Source organism: Calonectris borealis, chromosome 12 (assembly GCF_964195595.1).
Source record: "Calonectris borealis chromosome 12, bCalBor7.hap1.2, whole genome shotgun sequence".
NCBI lineage: Eukaryota > Metazoa > Chordata > Aves > Procellariiformes > Procellariidae > Calonectris > Calonectris borealis.
In genome coordinates, this window is record NC_134323.1 from 1,573,876 (window position 1) to 1,590,523 (window position 16,648).

The 16,648-nt window shown below is 61.7% G+C and overlaps 3 protein-coding genes and 1 non-coding gene across 17 annotated transcripts in view; 2 read left to right on the forward strand and 2 right to left on the reverse strand.

The window, feature by feature from the left end:
- Positions 1-1,207: 1,207 nt before the first annotated feature.
- Positions 1,208-5,904, forward strand: LOC142087118 (SNF-related serine/threonine-protein kinase-like). Its single transcript, XM_075160914.1, has 5 exons — positions 1,208-1,898; positions 3,350-3,491; positions 3,673-3,885; positions 4,000-4,137; positions 4,283-5,904. Exons 1-5 carry the CDS (start codon positions 1,310-1,312, stop codon positions 5,121-5,123), a joined length of 1,923 nt encoding a protein of 640 aa, XP_075017015.1. The 5' UTR covers positions 1,208-1,309; the 3' UTR covers positions 5,124-5,904.
- An 839-nt stretch (positions 5,905-6,743) lies between these two features.
- On the reverse strand, positions 6,744-6,816 carry TRNAK-UUU (transfer RNA lysine (anticodon UUU)). Its single transcript has one exon. It is a non-coding gene; the product is annotated as a tRNA-Lys (tRNA).
- A 2,518-nt stretch (positions 6,817-9,334) lies between these two features.
- Positions 9,335-15,675, forward strand: SETD6 (SET domain containing 6, protein lysine methyltransferase). The gene is made up of 9 exons (XM_075160933.1): positions 9,335-9,378; positions 9,577-9,675; positions 9,756-9,900; positions 10,461-10,602; positions 10,882-11,076; positions 11,248-11,371; positions 11,663-11,843; positions 12,072-12,214; positions 12,745-15,675. Exons 1-9 carry the CDS (start codon positions 9,352-9,354, stop codon positions 13,054-13,056), a joined length of 1,368 nt encoding a protein of 455 aa, XP_075017034.1. The 5' UTR covers positions 9,335-9,351; the 3' UTR covers positions 13,057-15,675.
- CNOT1 (CCR4-NOT transcription complex subunit 1) overlaps positions 15,463-16,648 on the reverse strand; it is a 60,621-nt gene continuing 59,435 nt past the window's right edge. For all 14 annotated transcript variants that reach the window (XM_075160928.1, XM_075160932.1, XM_075160922.1 and 11 more), the window contains one exon: positions 15,463-16,563. In XM_075160928.1, coding sequence (XP_075017029.1) covers positions 16,485-16,563 — 79 coding nt within the window. In that variant the 3' untranslated portion in view covers positions 15,463-16,484. The remainder of the gene's footprint in view (positions 16,564-16,648) is intronic.

The window sequence follows — 16,648 nt, forward strand, 5'->3', positions numbered from 1 at the left end:
GGCAGGCGGCTCATTTAGTTCATTAACGGCCCCTGGTGCTGCCGCCCTCGTTACCGCTAACGCCAACCCAGACCCCGCTGCCCCAAACGGGCCCTAATGAGCCGGGCTGAGGGGGCTGCGGTCAGCCGGGGGCCGGGGGCAGCGCTGCCCGGGGCCTCTCCCTGGGGAGGTGCGATGAGCATCGCCCCGGTCTCAGCCCTGGCGGGCGGCGGACGGGGCCCCTTTAAGGCGCGAGCCCGGAGCCGCCCTGACGTCAGCGGGGCGGGCGCGCCAGGGCAGCCGCAGCCCCGGCGGCCCCAGCTCCGCCGCCCGGTGAGTGCGGGACCGCCCCGGGGGGCCGGGGCTGACCGGGGCCGGGGGTGTCCCGGGGAGCCGGGGGAGGGGTATGGGGGCGTCCGAGGGGGCTGGGAGGGGGGTATTGGGGTGCCCAGGGTGCTGGGGAGCGGGGGTGAGGGTATTGGGGTGCCCAGGGTGCTGAGGACTGGAGGTGGAAGTATGGGGGTGCCCAGGGTGCTGGGGAGTGGGGGTGAGGATATTGGGGTGCCCAGGGTGCTGCAGACCTGGAGATTGGCAATATGGGGGTGCCCAGGGTGCTGGGGAATGGGGGTGAGGGTATTGGGGTGACCAGAGTGCTGGAGACCTGGAGGTAGGGGTATTGGGGTACCCAGGGTGCTGGGGTGCTGAACTGGAGGTGGGGCATGGGGGTGTCCAGGGTGCTGGGGAGTGGAGGTGAGGGTATTGGGGTACCCAGGGTGCTGGGGTCATGGGAACCTGGAGGTGGGGTATTGGGGTGCCCAAGGTGATGGGGACTGGAGGTGGGGTATTGGGGTGCCCAGGGTGCTGGTGTGATGGAGGTGAGGTATGGGAGTGCCCAGGGTGATGAGGGACTGGAGGTAGGGGTATTGGGGTGCCCAAGATACTGGGGGGGGGAGGTGATGGTATTGGGGAACCCAAGGTACTGGAGACCTAGAGGTAGGGATATTGGGGTGCCCAGGGTGCTGGGGTGCTGGACACCTGGAGGTGGGGGTATCAGGATGCGCTGGGGTGCTGGGGAGTGGAGGTGGGGTTATGGGGGTGTGCAGGGTGCTGGGGACTGAAGGTGAGGATATTGGGGTGCTCAGAGTGCTGGGGTGCTGGGAACCTGGAGGTGGGGTCTTGGGCTGCCCAGGTTGCTTGTGCCCAGGGTGCTGGGGTCTCTGATGTCCTGGGGATCCTGGTGCCCGGGGTGCTGGGGGTGCCCCGTCCCCCACGGCTCAGCAGCTCCCCCTCCAACAGCGCCCGATGCCCGTCCCCGCCTGACGCTGCCACCATGGCCGGGGCGCAGGGCTGCGGCGAGGGGAAGATCGCGGGGCTGTACGACCTGGAGCGCACGCTGGGCAAGGGCCACTTTGCGGTGGTGAAGCTGGCGCGGCACGTCTTCACCGGGCAGCGGGTGGCCGTCAAGGTGATCGACAAGAGCAAGCTGGCGGGGGAGGCGGCGGGGCAGCTCCTGCAAGAGGTGCGCTGCATGAAGCTGGTCCAGCACCCCAACGTGGTGCGCCTCTACGAGGTCATCGACACCCACGCCAAGCTCTACCTCATCCTGGAGCTGGGCGACGGCGGGGACATGTTCGACCACATCATGCGGCACGAGGGCGGGCTGGCCGAGGCGCGGGCCAAGCACTACTTCGCCCAGATCGTCCACGCCATCTCCTACTGCCACAAGCTCCACGTGGTGCACCGTGACCTCAAGCCCGAGAACGTGGTCTTCTTCCAGGAGCAGGGGGTGGTCAAGCTCACCGACTTCGGCTTCAGCAACCGCTTCCAACCCGGCAAGATGCTCACCACCAGCTGCGGCTCGCTGGCTTACTCGGCGCCCGAGATCCTGCTGGGGGATGAGTACGATGCCCCGGCTGTCGGTAAGGGCGGTGGGACGCAGCCGCGGCTGCCGCTCGCCCTGGGGACGTTCCTCCCGCGTGTCCCTTGCCCGGAGCGAGGTCCTGCCGACCTTGCTTTTGACCCCTTATGCTGGGAGCACCCATGCCCCGGTGGCACTGCTGTCCCCGCGAGGAGGAATCCCGTCCCTTGGGTGCTCGGCTGCTCAGCCCTGCTCTGGCGCAGGGTGGTCCTCCCTGCGGAGACCGTCCCCGCACCCGCCGAGATCCCGCAGCGCGATTTCATGCCAGGGAGGGGGAAAAGCCCGAGCAGGCTGCAAGCCTGGCGTGGCATCCGCCGGGGCTCGGGAGGAGCAGCCCGAGGGTGCAGCCGCCGGCGAGCCGGCGCTAGCGGTTATTTGGGGGGGTGATGCCGGAAGGAAACCTGCTCGGGATGATGGTGTTTGGGCGGAGGAGCTCCGAAAGTTTCCTTTGCTCCATCCCCACCCTGAAAACCGCTTCCTCTCCGTGGCTCCCAGCACCCTTCCTCCCCTGGCCGGGGTGCAGGGGGGGCCGGGGAGACCGTCCCGGGGCGCGCGGAGCCGGGCTGGGGACACCCAGAGGCTCTGCTGGGACGTGGGAGGGAAGCAGGACCTGAGCCAGCTCCGCTGGAATTTGGGGCAGGAGGATTTAGCAAAACAAAACACGAGCCCTTAAAGGAAAAAGCCCAGCGTCAGCTCGGGGAAAGGCAGCTCCGGAATTGAAAACGGGGGATGGTTTGTGGAGACGGTAGAAAAATAAGCTGGTGGCTCAGGGAAATGAAGGGAGAAGAGCGGCGCAGAGGAGAAATTTTCCAACGCAGGCACTTAAGAAGCTGAAGGTATTAACGGGGGGCCCCGGGGTGTACTCAGCACCCTAAAAAAGCGCTTTTGCAGAGTTTATGTACTGTCAGGAGGAGCAGGTGAAGATGCCGCTGGCTCCGTCCCTGTCCCCAGGGCAGGCAGCGATCCCGCTCCGGCTGGTGCCCACGCGGCTGTAGGCAGCTGGAGAGCCCGGGTCGGTGCTGCGTGCCCTGTCCCATCGCCGTGGTGTCCCCTCCAGCACAGCCCAGTGCCGGGATGGTCACGGTGGGGTCTGTTTGGGAACTGGGAAGCTGAGCAGTGACATGAAATGGTGCCGCAGGTGGGTGACCGGCACGGGGGACGGAGCTCGGGGCTGGGCTCCCTGTCCCCACCTGGGAAAGGGGATAAAACCTCAACTGCTTTGGTGAAGCCCCTTGAGACCTGCTTGGATGTGGGGATGGGGAAGGTCCTTCCCCGTCTTGGTGGGGCTGTGGTCCCTCCGTCTGTGGGGCAGGACCTGGGAGCCGTCACCTCCAAGGAGCATCCCAGTGAGCACTGGTCTGTGCTGGATCAGCACTGGGGGTGCCCCCGCAGGGTCGGGATGCTCTCCTGGGCCATGGTGGGTGCAACCTGAACTGCTGCTGCTTCTTGCAGACATCTGGAGCCTGGGGGTCATCCTCTACATGCTGGTGTGCGGCCACCCCCCCTTCCAGGAGGCCAACGACAGCGAGACCCTCACCATGATCATGGACTGCCGCTACACCGTCCCCCCGCACGTCTCGGCACAGTGCGCTGAGTAAGCACCTCTCCCCGCCCCGGATCCCCCTGGACCCCGACTTGCTGCCCCCGGGGGTGGGTGCCCCGTTCCCTGGGGGATGCCTGGGAGCTGGGGGGTGGGAAAGAGGCGGGGGTAAAGCTGCCGTGTCCGGGGCTCGCGTGCTGCTGCGGGATGGCAGCGTCACCCCTTGCCCCCGCAGTCTCATCTCCAGGATGCTGCAGCGGGACCCGAAGCAGCGAGCCTCCCTGGAGCAGATCGAGGGCCACGCGTGGCTGCAGGGGGTGGACCCGTCCCCCGCCAGCCGCTGCCTGCTGCCCCTCACCTCCCACAAGCGCGTGTCCGAGGAGGAGCACGAAATCATCCTGCAGGCCATGACGTGCGGGAACATCGCCGACCGGGACACCATCCAGGAGTGAGTGACGGGGCGGGACGCCGAGGTGGGAGCCCCTGCGAAGGGCTCTGGGGGGGGGGGGGCCCTCCGAGCGCGTCCCTCGCGCGCTGACGTGGGTCCCTCGGTCCCGCGCAGGGCGCTGGAGGCCGACCGCTACAACCACATCACGGCCACGTATTTCCTGCTGGCGGAGAGGATGCTGCGGGAGAAGCAGGAGAAGCAGGGCCACCGCCTCAGCCTCGTCTACAACCTGGCCAAGGAGGTGCAGAGCAGGTGAGCCCCCCTGCCGCCCCCCGGCCCCCCCACGCCACCCCGGGTCCCCAGCGCAGGGTCCCGGCTGGTCCCCTGTCCCCTTCCTCGCCACAGCCCTTGCGATGCCCAGCTGGGTACCGACACCCCCATCCCGCCCCTTCCTCAGGACCAACTTATCGGACACGTTCGGCCCCGTGGGCAGCGCCGGCGGCCTCTTGCCCTTCACGGAGGTGCCAGGCGGCCTCGCCACCGGCTCCCGGCTGCCCCCTCTGCCCACCGGAGGGGACATCGGCGGCCGGCAGCCCCCCGGGACCCTGCTGAAGGTTCCCGCTGTTGACACCGCCATCACCAAGAGCACCCCGGCCCTGCAGCAGATCTGCGAGGAGGAAGAGGAGGAGGAGGAGGAAGAGGAGGGCAAGCCCAGCGCCATGGAGAGGAAGAGCAGCTCGCTGAACCAGGAGCAGATGCGAGCCTTCCTGCGCGCCCGCCGCCTGCCCGGCCGTGGGGAGGTGTGGGGGCCGGGGGCCGAGCTGGGGGGCCGGGGCAGGCGCCCGGGGGTGGCCTGGGCTGGGAAGGGAGTGAGCAGGGGCCGGGGTCCCCCGGCGATGCGGGGGGACGGAGCCGAGCCCCCCAGGAGGGAGGAGGACGCAGAGCCCGGGGGCTCCTCGGCAGAGCCCCCCGGGGAAAGGGGAGCCATCCCGTCACCCCAGAGCAGTTCTGCTGGGGTCCCCCAGGTGCTGGGGGCAGAGACGACCCCCACTGCCCTGCAGGGCCCCATGGACAAGTCCCCGGGGCCCGGGTCAGCCGCCAGCCCGACCCTGGGGGGCACCGAGGGGGGTGCGGAGAGCGTGATCAAGCTGGACCCGGGCAAGAGCAAGGGGGGCAGCCTGCGGGACAGGCTCCTGCAGTTCCCGCTCTGCGAGAAAGCCCTGGCCTTCAAAATCCGGCCGGGCTCCAAGGAGAGCCTCCTCTCGCTGGGGCAGTTCAACTGCTGCCACGTCATTTAAGCCCCCAGGGCGAGGGTCCGGCCCCTCTGCGGGCTCTGGGAGGGGGCCCGTTCCCCTGCCTTTGGTCCTGCCTGTGCCCCGCGGAGCAGTGGCCATGGGGCTGGCAGGGGGCACGGTGCCCCTGCTTTGTCACCTGCGGTGGCCACCCAGCTAGCACCCAACCCAGGCACCCGCTGCGGTGCCTGGGGGGCCGGGCTGGGACAGACCCCCGGGACGGGACTGCCTGGAGGGTGAGGCGAGCTGGGGTCTGTCCCCGCACAGGCTGATGTGCCCCCAAGCCCCCGGGGCTGCCGGGGCAGGTCCATGGCCCCGCCGGGTTTGGATGGACCACGACACATTTTTTTAACTACTAGAAATAATTTTTTTAAATAGTCTATTTTAATGTAATTAAATAGAGATTGCTATATCCCCCCAACCCCTCCCGGGGACGGCGGCTCCCCCCCCCAGCCCCGCAGCGTGCATGGCCCCATGGCCAGGCTGTCCTGCCCGTGGCGGCCGTGGGGCAATCGCTTGTCTGCCCGCAGCCCCCCGCCGCCGTCCCCCCCGGCCGGGACCAGGCGCAGCCCTGCCCGCGGCTGCACCTGACCCGAGGCCGTTCCCCTGGGCCTCCCCCGCAAATAAGCTTCCTATTTATTATCTCTTTGTTTTCTTGCTGGCAAGAAATGAATGACGACTGAGGCGTGGGCCGGAGCTCGGCCCGAGCTGCGCGGCGTGCGCGGAAGGGATCGGAGCCGCTGGGAAGCAAGGTTCATCGGGCCAATAAAATAAGCTCGTGGGTCAATGCGGTTGCCACATCTTGTTGCAAAAAAAAAAAACAAAACCTGTTGTCCTCCAGCCCTGCAAAGCCCGGGCCACCAGGGATGGAGCATCTGCCCCAGCCGGCTCCTGGGCGCGGGCTTTCCCTGCCCAGGGCTGTTTCGGCACTGCCTGGCCAGCGTGCCCGGCCACCGCCGCATCCCCGTCCCTGCGGAGGGGGGGACGCAGCCGCTGCCGCAGCCCCTTCTGGGGGAGCAAGGTTTGGGGCAGCGCGGCGTGTCTGCAGCTGCCCCTCAAGGCAAAGCGGGGCTTCAGCCTGCACCTGGATGGGGCCTGAAAGGGGGCTCGTGGGGGGCACAGAGGGGAAAAAGGACAGGGCCGGGGATCACCCAAAGGTGAGGGAGGGCCTGGGGCACGCCACACCTCCAGCGAGGCTTGAAGTTCAACCGCACTCAGTCCCGGGGGTGCCCCCAACAGCTCTCCAGCCCCTAACCCTGGGGTGGGGGCAGCAGGCCACCCCCGAGCCCCAGTTCCCACCCAATTCTCTCCTCCCGCCCTGGCTGCCTTCCCTCCAGCTCCGCTGAGTCTCTCCCTCCTCCATCCATCTTATTTCTCCCTCCTTTCCCATCTCCCCCCGTGCATAGCCCCAAATAACACCCTTGCCTGTCGCCATCACCCGACACGGGATCCCCCTCTCTGGGGTACTGGAAGAGAGAGCGGTGCCGTGCGGGTGCCGATGGGATGGGGCCGGCCCTGGAAAGACCCCTGGGGAGGTGATGGTGGGAAAAGAAGCAGGGCAGGGTGCCCTGGGGAGCCTGCAGCGGGAGGAGGTGCTGCCCGGGGGCTCCTAAAGGATAAAGCCTTCGCCTGAACAGGGGCTTGAACCCTGGACCCTCAGATTAAAAGTCTGATGCTCTCCCAGCTGAGCTATCCAGGCTCACGTTTGGGCTTTTGGGGGATGCTCAGGACAGGCAGCGAGGACCCCGCTTCACTGCGTGACCGAGGGGACAACGTGGGGACTCCTTTGACCTCTTCCACCCCCACGGCCCCAGCGAGGCCACCACAGCGGAGGGCGTCCCCCCACGAGGAGGAGCACCGCCGGGACCCCGGCCCTGCCCGGGCAGGCGTGAGCGCCAGGCCCGTCCTCCCGGGGACAGCCAGAAGCCGGGGTGAGGAGGCAGAGGAGGGGGAGAGCCCGGCCGGGGCCGCGGGTGCCAACCCCAGCAGCCTGGGAAAACAAGAACCCGGCAGCAGCGGGCTCGGAACCTGCTCGCCCGGAGCCCAGCGCCCAGCGCCAGCCCCGCAGCCCGCTCAGCCCTGCCGCCCGCGCGGGCCGGGCTCGGCACCGGCCTCTGGGCACGGGCCGGGCCGGCTCCCCCCGGGAAGCGCCGGAGCCGCAGGGACCGCCCGCGGGGAGGGCGGGCGGGGTGCGGGGGGGCGGCGGTGGCCCCTCGCGGGGGAGGCCGGGGGTCCCGGCCGGGGGCGGGAGCGGCAGCGCGGGGCCCCCCGCCCGGCTGTGCTCGCCCCGCGGTCCGCGCCCTGCGCTGGGGCCGCAGCGCCCGCGGCTCGGATCCGAGTGCCAGCAGCTGCTGCCCGGGAAGGCCGGGCTGAAGACCCCAGGGAGGCGGCGAGGAGGTGGGCGTGCGGAGACGCCGAGCCCTGGGAGGGGGCCACCAGCTCGGACGGGCTCCTAAAGGCCACCCCTCCTTTTCTCTTGCCCAGCCCTCCCAGTTCTGCTCCGCGGGGAGCCCACCCTGCCAGCCCAGCCCAGCCCAGCCCAGCCCAGCCCGGAAGATTAAAGCCAAGCCCAAATGCTCACGGGGTGGGGGAGAGCCTCGTGGGGCCTCTTCAAACACCTCGCGAGCACTAATTGGCTTCATTAAGAGCAACAAGTGAGGGCATCTGCTCTCCCTCTGATGGGACTGGGGACAGGATTAATTAGCCGGGGGAAAGGAGGGGGCGACCCCCGTGCCTGGGGAAAGCCCTAACAGGAGATCAGAGCTTGGCACTGTAGGGCGAGTGAGGCAGGGGGATGCTGATTAATAAGGCCATGAGCTTAATTATCCTGATTAATTAGAGCCCGCTGCTTTTAACCCATGTCTGGTGGTGTGACCCCTCAGAGAGGCACACGGGGACCCCCAGATCCCTCAGAAAGGCACATGGAGACCCCAAGCCCCACAGAGAGGCACACGGAGACCCCCAGACCCCCCAGAGAGGCACACGGAGACCCCGGGCCCCCCAGGGAGGCACACGGAGACCCCCAGATCCCCAGAGAGGCACACGGAGACCCCGGGCCCCCCAGGGAGGCACACGGAGACCCCCAGACCCCCCAGAGAGGCACATGGAGACCCCGGGCCCCCCAGGGAGGCACACGGAGACCCCCAGACCCCCCAGAGAGGCACACGGAGACCCCGGGCCCCCCAGGGAGGCACACAGAGACCCCCAGATCCCCAGAGAGGCACACGGAGACCCCGGGCCCCCCAGGGAGGCACACGGAGACCCCCAGACCCCCCAGAGGCACACGCAGACCCCCAGACCCCCCAGAGAGGCACACGGAGACCCCGGCCCCCCCAGGGAGGCACACGGAGACCCCGGGCCCCCCAGGGAGGCACACGGAGACCCCCAGACCCCCCAGAGAGGCACACGGAGACCCCCAGACCCCCCAGAGGCACACGCAGACCCCCAGACCCCCCAGGGAGGCACACGGAGACCCCCAGATCCCCAGAGAGGCACACGGAGACCCCGGGCCCCCCAGGGAGGCACACGGAGACCCCCAGACCCCCCAGAGGCACACGCAGACCCCCAGACCCCCCAGGGAGGCACACGGAGACCCCCAGACCCCCCAGAGAGGCACACGGAGACCCCCAGATCCCCAGAGAGGCACACGGAGACCCCGGGCCCCCCAGGGAGGCACACGGAGACCCCCAGACCCCCCAGAGAGGCACACGGAGACCCCGGGCCCCCCAGAGAGGCACACGCAGACCCCCAGGCCCCCCAGAGAGGCACACGCAGACCCCCAGGCCCCCCAGAGAGGCACACGGAGACCCCCAGATCCCCCAGAGAGGCACACGGAGACCCCCAGGCCCCCCAGAGAGGCACACGGAGACCCCCAGATCCCCCAGAGAGGCACACGCAGACCCCCCAGACCCCCCAGAGAGGCACACGGAGACCCCGGGCCCCCCAGGGAGGCACACGGAGACCCCCGGGCTCCCCAGAGAGGCACACGGAGACCCCCAGACCCCCCAGAGAGGCACACGCAGACCCCCGGCCCCTCACAGAGGCGGCTGCAGGGCGGGGCCGCCCCGCGCGTTTCCTCAGCGCTTCGCTCTGCGAACGCCCCGCCCCCCCCCTTTCTGGCCCTTGGCGGCCGCCGTCAGCCCGCGGCCGGCCGGCGAAAGGGGGCGGAGCTCCTCGCCTACCCGGAAGTGCCCGGCGGGCACCACGTGGTGGGGGACCACGTGTTCGCAGCGGCATGGCGTCGGCGCCCAAGAGGCCCAAGGTACCGGGGGGGGGCACGGGCCGGCTGCGGGGCTCCCGCCGCTCCGGGGGCTCCGCCGGCAGCGCCCCCCCCACCCGCGTGTGCCGGGGTGGTGGTGCAGCCGGGGGGGCTGGGGAGAGCTGACCCCGGCCCCCGCGGGGGGGGCTCCGGGAGAGGCCCCCTCCCGCTCCGCGCTTCACCCCGCGTTTCCCCCCACAGGCGGCTGCCGGGAGCAGCGCCCGAGGGAAGGGCAGCGCCGAGCCCCTCTCCGCCTTCCTGGCGTGGTGCGGGCGGGCCGGGGTGGAGCTCAGCCCCAAGGTGAGGCAGCGCGGGCCGGGCTGGGCCTCCCCAGGCCGCACCCCGGGCTCCCCTAACGGGCAGCCCGGCTCTCGCCCCAGGTCCGCCTGAGCAGGGAAGGGGCGGTGGCGGGATACGGCATGCTGGCCGCCGAGGAGCTGGAGGCAGGAGAGGTCCTCTTCACCGTCCCTCGCGCCGCGCTGCTGTCCCAGCACACCAGCTCCATCCAGGCCCTGCTGCAGGAAGGTGAGCTTGAGCCTCCCCGGGTCGCTCTGGGTTTTCCCCCCCATTTTCCTTTTAAAGGAATAAAATGGGTCTGGGATGAAGCCTAGGGAACGTCGTGCAGGATGCTGGAGCAGAAGGGTGCAGGGCTGTTGGGCACCAGGTAGGAAAAGGCTTTCCTAATGGAGCCCGGAGCCTGTTCCTGCAGTATCTCTGATCTCTAAGTGACAACCACCCACGCGACGGTGCTTTCCTTGAAGCCCGGGACAGACACTGCTAGGGAAAAGAACGGTTCCTTTCTTGTTGAAGGCCCGCAGAGCCTCGGGGTGAGGAGGGCGAGGCGGCGTGGGGGGTTCTGGCTCAGCCATCGCTCCAGAGCAGGAGCTTCTGGTTCTGCTTCAGCTCAGGACAAACCCAAGCCTGGAGAGGTCTTACCAAGTAAAAGCAGAATGCCCCAGCCCAGGCCGAAGACAGGCGAGGAGGCTTGCAGGAGCAAGCTTGGGTTCTTGGAAGACTTGTTTTCAGAGGAAAGGACCAAAACCTCAGATCAACTTAGGTTTTCCCCATCGTCTCTGGTTCCTCAGCCCAGGAGTCCCTGCAGAGCCAGTCCGGTTGGGTGCCTCTCCTGCTGGCCCTGCTACACGAGTACACAGCCAGCAACTCCCACTGGCAGCCTTACTTCTCCCTCTGGCAGGACTTCAGGAGCCTGGATCACCCCATGTTCTGGTAAGGAGAAATGGAGTGGGGCTGTGGGGTGGCCCCATGTGACAGCTGAAGGCAGGGGCTGCTGACCAGGAGTCTCGGGGTTGGATGTGGTCCTACAGCATGACTTCATCCCTCTGTTCCAGCCCGGTGCTGTCCCCCCTACCTGGGGCTGGAGCTCGCTACAGGCATAACCAGAAAACAAGAATCTGGAGGGCAGCAGGAAGCTGAGATTTTGAAGGAGAAAGGAGTTTATAGACCCTGGGGCAGAGGGAGATAAACCTGCTGTTTTTCTTGCAACAGGCCTGAAGAAGAGCGAACAAGGCTCCTGCAGGGCACAGGCATCCCAGAAGCAGTGGACAAGGACCTGGCTAACATCCACCTGGAGTACAGCTCCATCATCCTGCCTTTCATGGAGTCCCACCCCAACATCTTTGACCCCAAGCTGCACACGCTGGAGTTGTACAAGCAGCTGGTGGCATTTGTCATGGCCTACAGGTGAGAAGCGAGGGCTCTGCGCCAACAAGGAGCGAGGGCACGGAGCAGGATCACAGGGGAGAGGATAGACTGTGTTACTTAAAACAGTTGCACAAGAACGTGAGTATAAGGTGAAGCTTGCCCTGCGCTGCAAGGTGTAAAACTGGTTTGTCTTCATCTCCCTTGTCTTAGCTTTCAGGAGCCTTTGGAGGAGGAAGATGAAGATGAGAAGGGGCCCAATCCTCCGATGATGGTGCCTGTAGCAGATATTTTGAATCACGTGGCCAACCACAACGCCAACCTGGAATACTCTCCCGTGAGTGCGAAGCCGCTCTTCCAGGCATCATCGGAGTCCGGCTCCTCTTCGCTGCAAGGCCTCTGGGAGTGGTGGCGCAGCGAGGCTGGCTCCGTCAGCCCAGAGCAGCACTGCCAGGGCAGCAAGCGAGTCTGGCCTGGATCTCGTTAATATGAAGCTATTTTGCTCAACGTGCTCCCCTGCTGCATGCCTGGCCTTAGCTAGGAAGAGCTTAGGGTCTCTCTGAAACACCTTGTTTCTGAGCGGCAGGATCACCGCAGCTCTGAGCGCTTCTTGTCTCCCCGCTTGCAGCAATGTTTACGAATGGTTACAACGCAGCCCGTCAGCAAAGGACAAGAGATCTTCAACACCTACGGGCAGATGGCCAACTGGCAGCTCCTACACATGTACGGCTTCGCGGAGCCGTACCCCGGCAACACCAACGACACAGCCGACATCCAGATGGTGACAGTACGCAAGGCAGCACTGCAGCGTGAGTGGCACCCGTAGCTGCTTCGGGAAAGGATGGGGCAGGGATCTCTTAAATAGTGATGTAATGAAACAGGGATCAAGGGTGATGTGAAAAATAAGCCTGTTCCACAGCATTTCGGGTGCTGGGGCTATGCCTTGGTTTTCTGCCGCCTGTTTCCCCTTCTCCATTCACCACCACCCCCTCCACCGCAACCCGAGTTGGGTTTGAAGCTCTGCTGTCTTAAAACAGGCGCCAGAAGCGAAGCACAGCAGCAGCTGGTCTCGGAGCAGTGGGACTTCTTGTGCCAGCTGGAGATGGTGGGGGAGGAAGGCGCCTTTGTGCTTGGCTGGGATGAGGTGCTGACAGAGGAAGAGCTGTCCATGACCCTGAAGGTAGGCACTGCCAAGTGGTGGAAGAGCTACACAAGGAAGAGCACAGGCTAAGCGTACTGCAGCTGTGCAAACCGGCACGCAAAATGGTTCAGTGAAGGGGGGCAAGCCTGTAAAGGCATTTTGGTACTAACACTCCTGCGTGAAAAGTGGTAGGGGGTGTGGTTGCCCATCTGCCCAGGCTTCAGGTACTGTTACTGTCTTCCTCTCCTGAACTAACCACCCACCTGTACTTACGAACTGGTCTTGAGTGGCTCTGGGGCTACTGCTGTTCTAGAGAGCTTTGCACCTTTGTAGGTAGCAGCTGAGATGTCCTTTAAGACTGTTCCCAACACTCAGGTTGGCTGTTTGAATGTTCTTCTAACCCACAGGTTACTTGCGATGAGGTATCTGAGCCAGTTTTACTCTCACTTTTTGTGCAGCTGTGGAATAATTCACCTGCTCCATGTGGCTCTAAGACCACACCTCTCTGGAGAAGAAAGCCTGATGTATCACACTGCCAGTGACTTGTCTTTTTGCCTGGGTCATTACAGGTGCTGTGCATGTCAGAAGAAGAATTCAAGGAGTATAAGGAACAAGATGGCTGGGAAGATGACAGTGAGGAAGAGGAAAACTCTACCCTTTCTAACGAGGCGCTCTCCAGACTTAAAACCCCTTGCAAGAAGCTCCTTTATGACAGCGTGCTGCTGACCCTGGAGTCCTACAGGTCAGACTTGAAAGCAGAGCAGGACCTGCTAAATAACAAGGAGGCTTATGAGAAACTGAGTCGAAGGGAGCAGCAAGCTTTGCACGTGCGCTATGGACAGAAAAGGATCTTGCATCAGCTGCTAGAGCTGGTACGCTAGAAACCTCGCTGCCTCTGGAAATGAACTGCCTGGAACTCAGGAAGGGAAGGGCAGCCTTTGGCCATCTCTTCCACAGCAGTGAGAACACACGGCAAGATTAAATATGGACCCACTTGTCCCTCAAATGGCATGTGGCTTTTTAGCTACCTCTACATGAACAAAAATATCTTCCATAGCACCGAAGTGGTTTTGGGTGGCCTTATCTTACAGTGAGAGCTCTGGAGCACAACTACCACCTTCTTCTAGAGGACTTAAGCACACCCAGATCTCCTAATGGCTGCTTTAGGAAGGCAGACATACATTGTCAGTATAACAAGTGGGTTTTCTCTTTTAGCATCAGAAGTTTAAGGCAAGAACTGTTCCTTGTCCAGATGAAGAGGGCAGAAATCCAGCTGGTAGCTCTTACCTTACAGAGGTTCAGAGCAGGTATCTGGCAGGTGGAGATGCTGACAAACTACTCTTCACCTATACTTTGTTAATACTAAGCATTTTAAAAAGAGTACAAGGCCATCTGTCTGGTTTTCATGTAGGCTCAGTATAGCAAGATATTTCCTTTTACCACTATAAAAGCCATTTCTGTATGGGTTTGAGACGACTCTATAAAGGAGCAGTGTCACAGTGCTGCAGCTGCTGTGGGCTAAGCATTCAATACGCACCCTCCGGTTGGTACAGTTCTCCCCTGAACTCCGGCATCGCTCTGCATCATGTTTAGCTATATTAATATTTTCCCCTCAGCAGTTTTTGCACGACAAAACACTGGAGGTTTGCAGGCCAAGCTGCATTTAATAAAGACTATGATTCCTATCCAGCCAACACTGTGTACTTCAACAGGGTGCAAATCCCCATCTAAAAGGGGGGGATCTTTGCTGCTGCTGCAGTTGGAAGTATTGCAAACAAGCAAACCCTATGTACTCATGTAGATAAGGATCAGCTACAACCCTAACTTCACTGCTGGGGGCCAGGATGGTTCAACAGTACCTAGGATACTTTCCTCCCCTTTTACAGCGGTGTAATGCTGTAAGAGAGTCCAGTCTGCCATCTTGGCTCTTCCCTTCCCACAGCAGAGTAGATTTCAAACTAGGCACACAAGTGGATCGGAAGGTTAGGCTTCATTTCTTAAATATGAAGTGCGTTATACCCTGGCCTCTGCCGGCCAGGACACTGGTAATCCTCGGGGAGCTGACACCAGCACTATTTACTTCGGCAGTACCAGCTGCAGGGTCCTTACCTGCTAAGAAAGGATATGAAGTGCAGTGGCCTCCATCCTACCAGCCCAACTTGTGTTACTGGGATCTTGGCTGAGTCCTGTCCACCCTCCACCCCCTCTTTACACCAGCCTAACGGTTCTTAAAGCGTAAAGGGAACCAGCCATGTACAGCAGCATTAGTACAGAACCAGAGAGACCTTTGAGCTTTGAGTCATTAGGACAAGTCAATAAGCTCTGCATGTGGTTTGCTAGAGTTAAATGGCAGAAAAAACCCATGGCATCTGGACTAGATAAAGAAAAACTGGTTGCTGATAATTCTCCATATCCTAACTCAATACAGGAGGAAAAGTAAACTGGAGTTGCAACACCAGAACCAAAAAAATTCCAACTTCAGAAGGCTCAATTTCAGCGCAACTGCTGACCTGCCAAACAAATGCCAGGGAACTGTAGGATCTGGCAAGAAACCACTCCTTCACTCACAGGCAACTGAAAAAAAACACTGCCTAGAAACAGGTCACAGACGGAGAATTCCCCTTGAGCTGCAGTCCACTGGCACAGTTGGCTCAGTGGTCCCCTGGATCTAGTTTTTGCTCTGTGCAGCAAAAGCACAGCCAGGTACGCAACCTCTTAAACCTGAAATCCCGACCTCTCCACCCATACAATAGCAGTCAACTAGCTTTAACAAACTAATGATGTTACCTAAAAAAGCAAGCAGTGAAGCTCTATTTCCTAGTACCTGCTAGGCTGCAAGGCACAGGCTAAGGGAGTTTGCAGTATCAGTGACACGGAAGCCACCTATCCTTACTACAGCTAACTAGCAACCCTGCGCAGATCCTTGCTGAAGGGAACTATGGTATCACAAGTCAGGAGAAACACAGCGGGTCTGCTGCCTCTGCTCTGTGCCCCTCCGCTGCAAGCAGTCTCCTTTCCAGCACAACTTCGTCAGAGACAAACTCTGCTCATGAACTTGCAACTAAGATACTTCTATCTCCACACAAGTGCGTCCTTTCCTTTTGCACCTCAAAGCAAGGCCCGTAACAGTTCTCCCCTCTGACCTCACGCTAGAAAACAAGCTCAGTGGCTCTCAATAGGCAGTGGCCAAAACACACTGGAAAACTGCAGATTTTGGAGCAGACTTGGAAAGACATCAACTGGCAAGGTAGGTTGGAACTGGAGAGAATAAGCACAGTGGCACGTGCTGCATGTCATGACTTTAATGTGTAACTACAGTATGCATACATACAAGAAGTGGGAGAACTAAAGCCCAAGAACTAGAAAGGCTACAAAATACAACACATGGACCAATACTTTACAAAACATTCAAAATCCTTACAAAATGGGCTGTATTGGTCCTTTGGGTTTTTCGTTTTGTTTTCTTTTTTCTTTTGGTTTTTTTTTTTTGTTTTTTTTTTTTACAAACTTATACTGTGTGGTCACAGGGTGGGAGGCGGGAAAAGGTCTAGATTTAACCCCCCTCTTCCAAAATTTACAAGTGTCAAAAAAAAAAAAAAGCTATAGGCCTGGTCTCTGGTTTCTTTACTAAAAACAGCTGACCCTCTCCCGAAGGGCCTGAGGTGTGTCTTCTCCAACAGAAAGGAGGCATTCTCTGACTGCCACTCCACTTGCTGTCTGTCAGCATTTGATGAGGGTGGGGGGAAAGCAACGCTGAACCTTAACCCTTCCCTCACCCCTCCCCTACTCCATAATATTCCCATATTCCAAACACATCCACCTTTTTTTTTTTGTAAAACAACTTAGTGATTTAAAGGTCCCCCATCCACATAAAGAAAAATAAGTTACATAATATTATAACTGGCTTTTCAATATTCTTTGGGAGTCTGGGAATGTCAGGACAAGGAGGTCTGCCCCAGACAAGTGCTTGGCATCAGCAGCTGCCCCTTTATTACAAGCTGGACAGGCACCAGTTACCCACCTGCCTTTTACACAATTTGCACAAACCCAAAAGTCCAGACAAACGTTTCTGTTCCTTGTATTTACACTAGTTCAAAATGATATTCACAGCATCTTCTGAATTTTGGCCAAAAGTCAAAAATTTGTTTCAAACTTTGGAACGTGCCCACACAGACTTTCACCCAGGGTCTGTTGCGTCTACCCAATCAAGGGGGCTGGGAAGGTCAGGAGGAGCCTTACAGAGTCTTCTGTCAGTCGATGGGACGGGGACCTCCAGGCTGGCACGCTTACAACACAAGATGCAGCTCATCTAACTGGCACCAGTCCCTTCCATTACTTGCTGGGCCTGCTTCTGCCCCATGCAGCACTGCGCAACTGACTGGAACAACCTGAACACAGAAGCAAGGCAGCGTTAGGTGCATTTAGGGCAGCAAATGGTGCTTCCGCTACGAAGCACCAAAAACTCAAGGTGCA

Bases quoted from the DNA above. Each gene is read 5' to 3' on its own strand.
- LOC142087118 (XM_075160914.1), top strand. From the start codon at position 1,310: ATGGCCGGGGCGCAGGGCTGCGGCGAGGGGAAGATCGCGGGGCTGTAC. The intron at 3,492-3,672 runs GTAAGCACCTCT...TTGCCCCCGCAG, and splicing joins GTCTCGGCACAGTGCGCTGA to TCTCATCTCCAGGATGCTGC. The intron at 3,886-3,999 runs GTGAGTGACGGG...GGTCCCGCGCAG, and splicing joins GACCGGGACACCATCCAGGA to GGCGCTGGAGGCCGACCGCT.
- SETD6 (XM_075160933.1), top strand. From the start codon at position 9,352: ATGGCGTCGGCGCCCAAGAGGCCCAAG. The intron at 9,379-9,576 runs GTACCGGGGGGG...TTCCCCCCACAG, and splicing joins CGGCGCCCAAGAGGCCCAAG to GCGGCTGCCGGGAGCAGCGC. The intron at 11,844-12,071 runs GTGAGTGGCACC...GTCTTAAAACAG, and splicing joins ACGCAAGGCAGCACTGCAGC to GCGCCAGAAGCGAAGCACAG.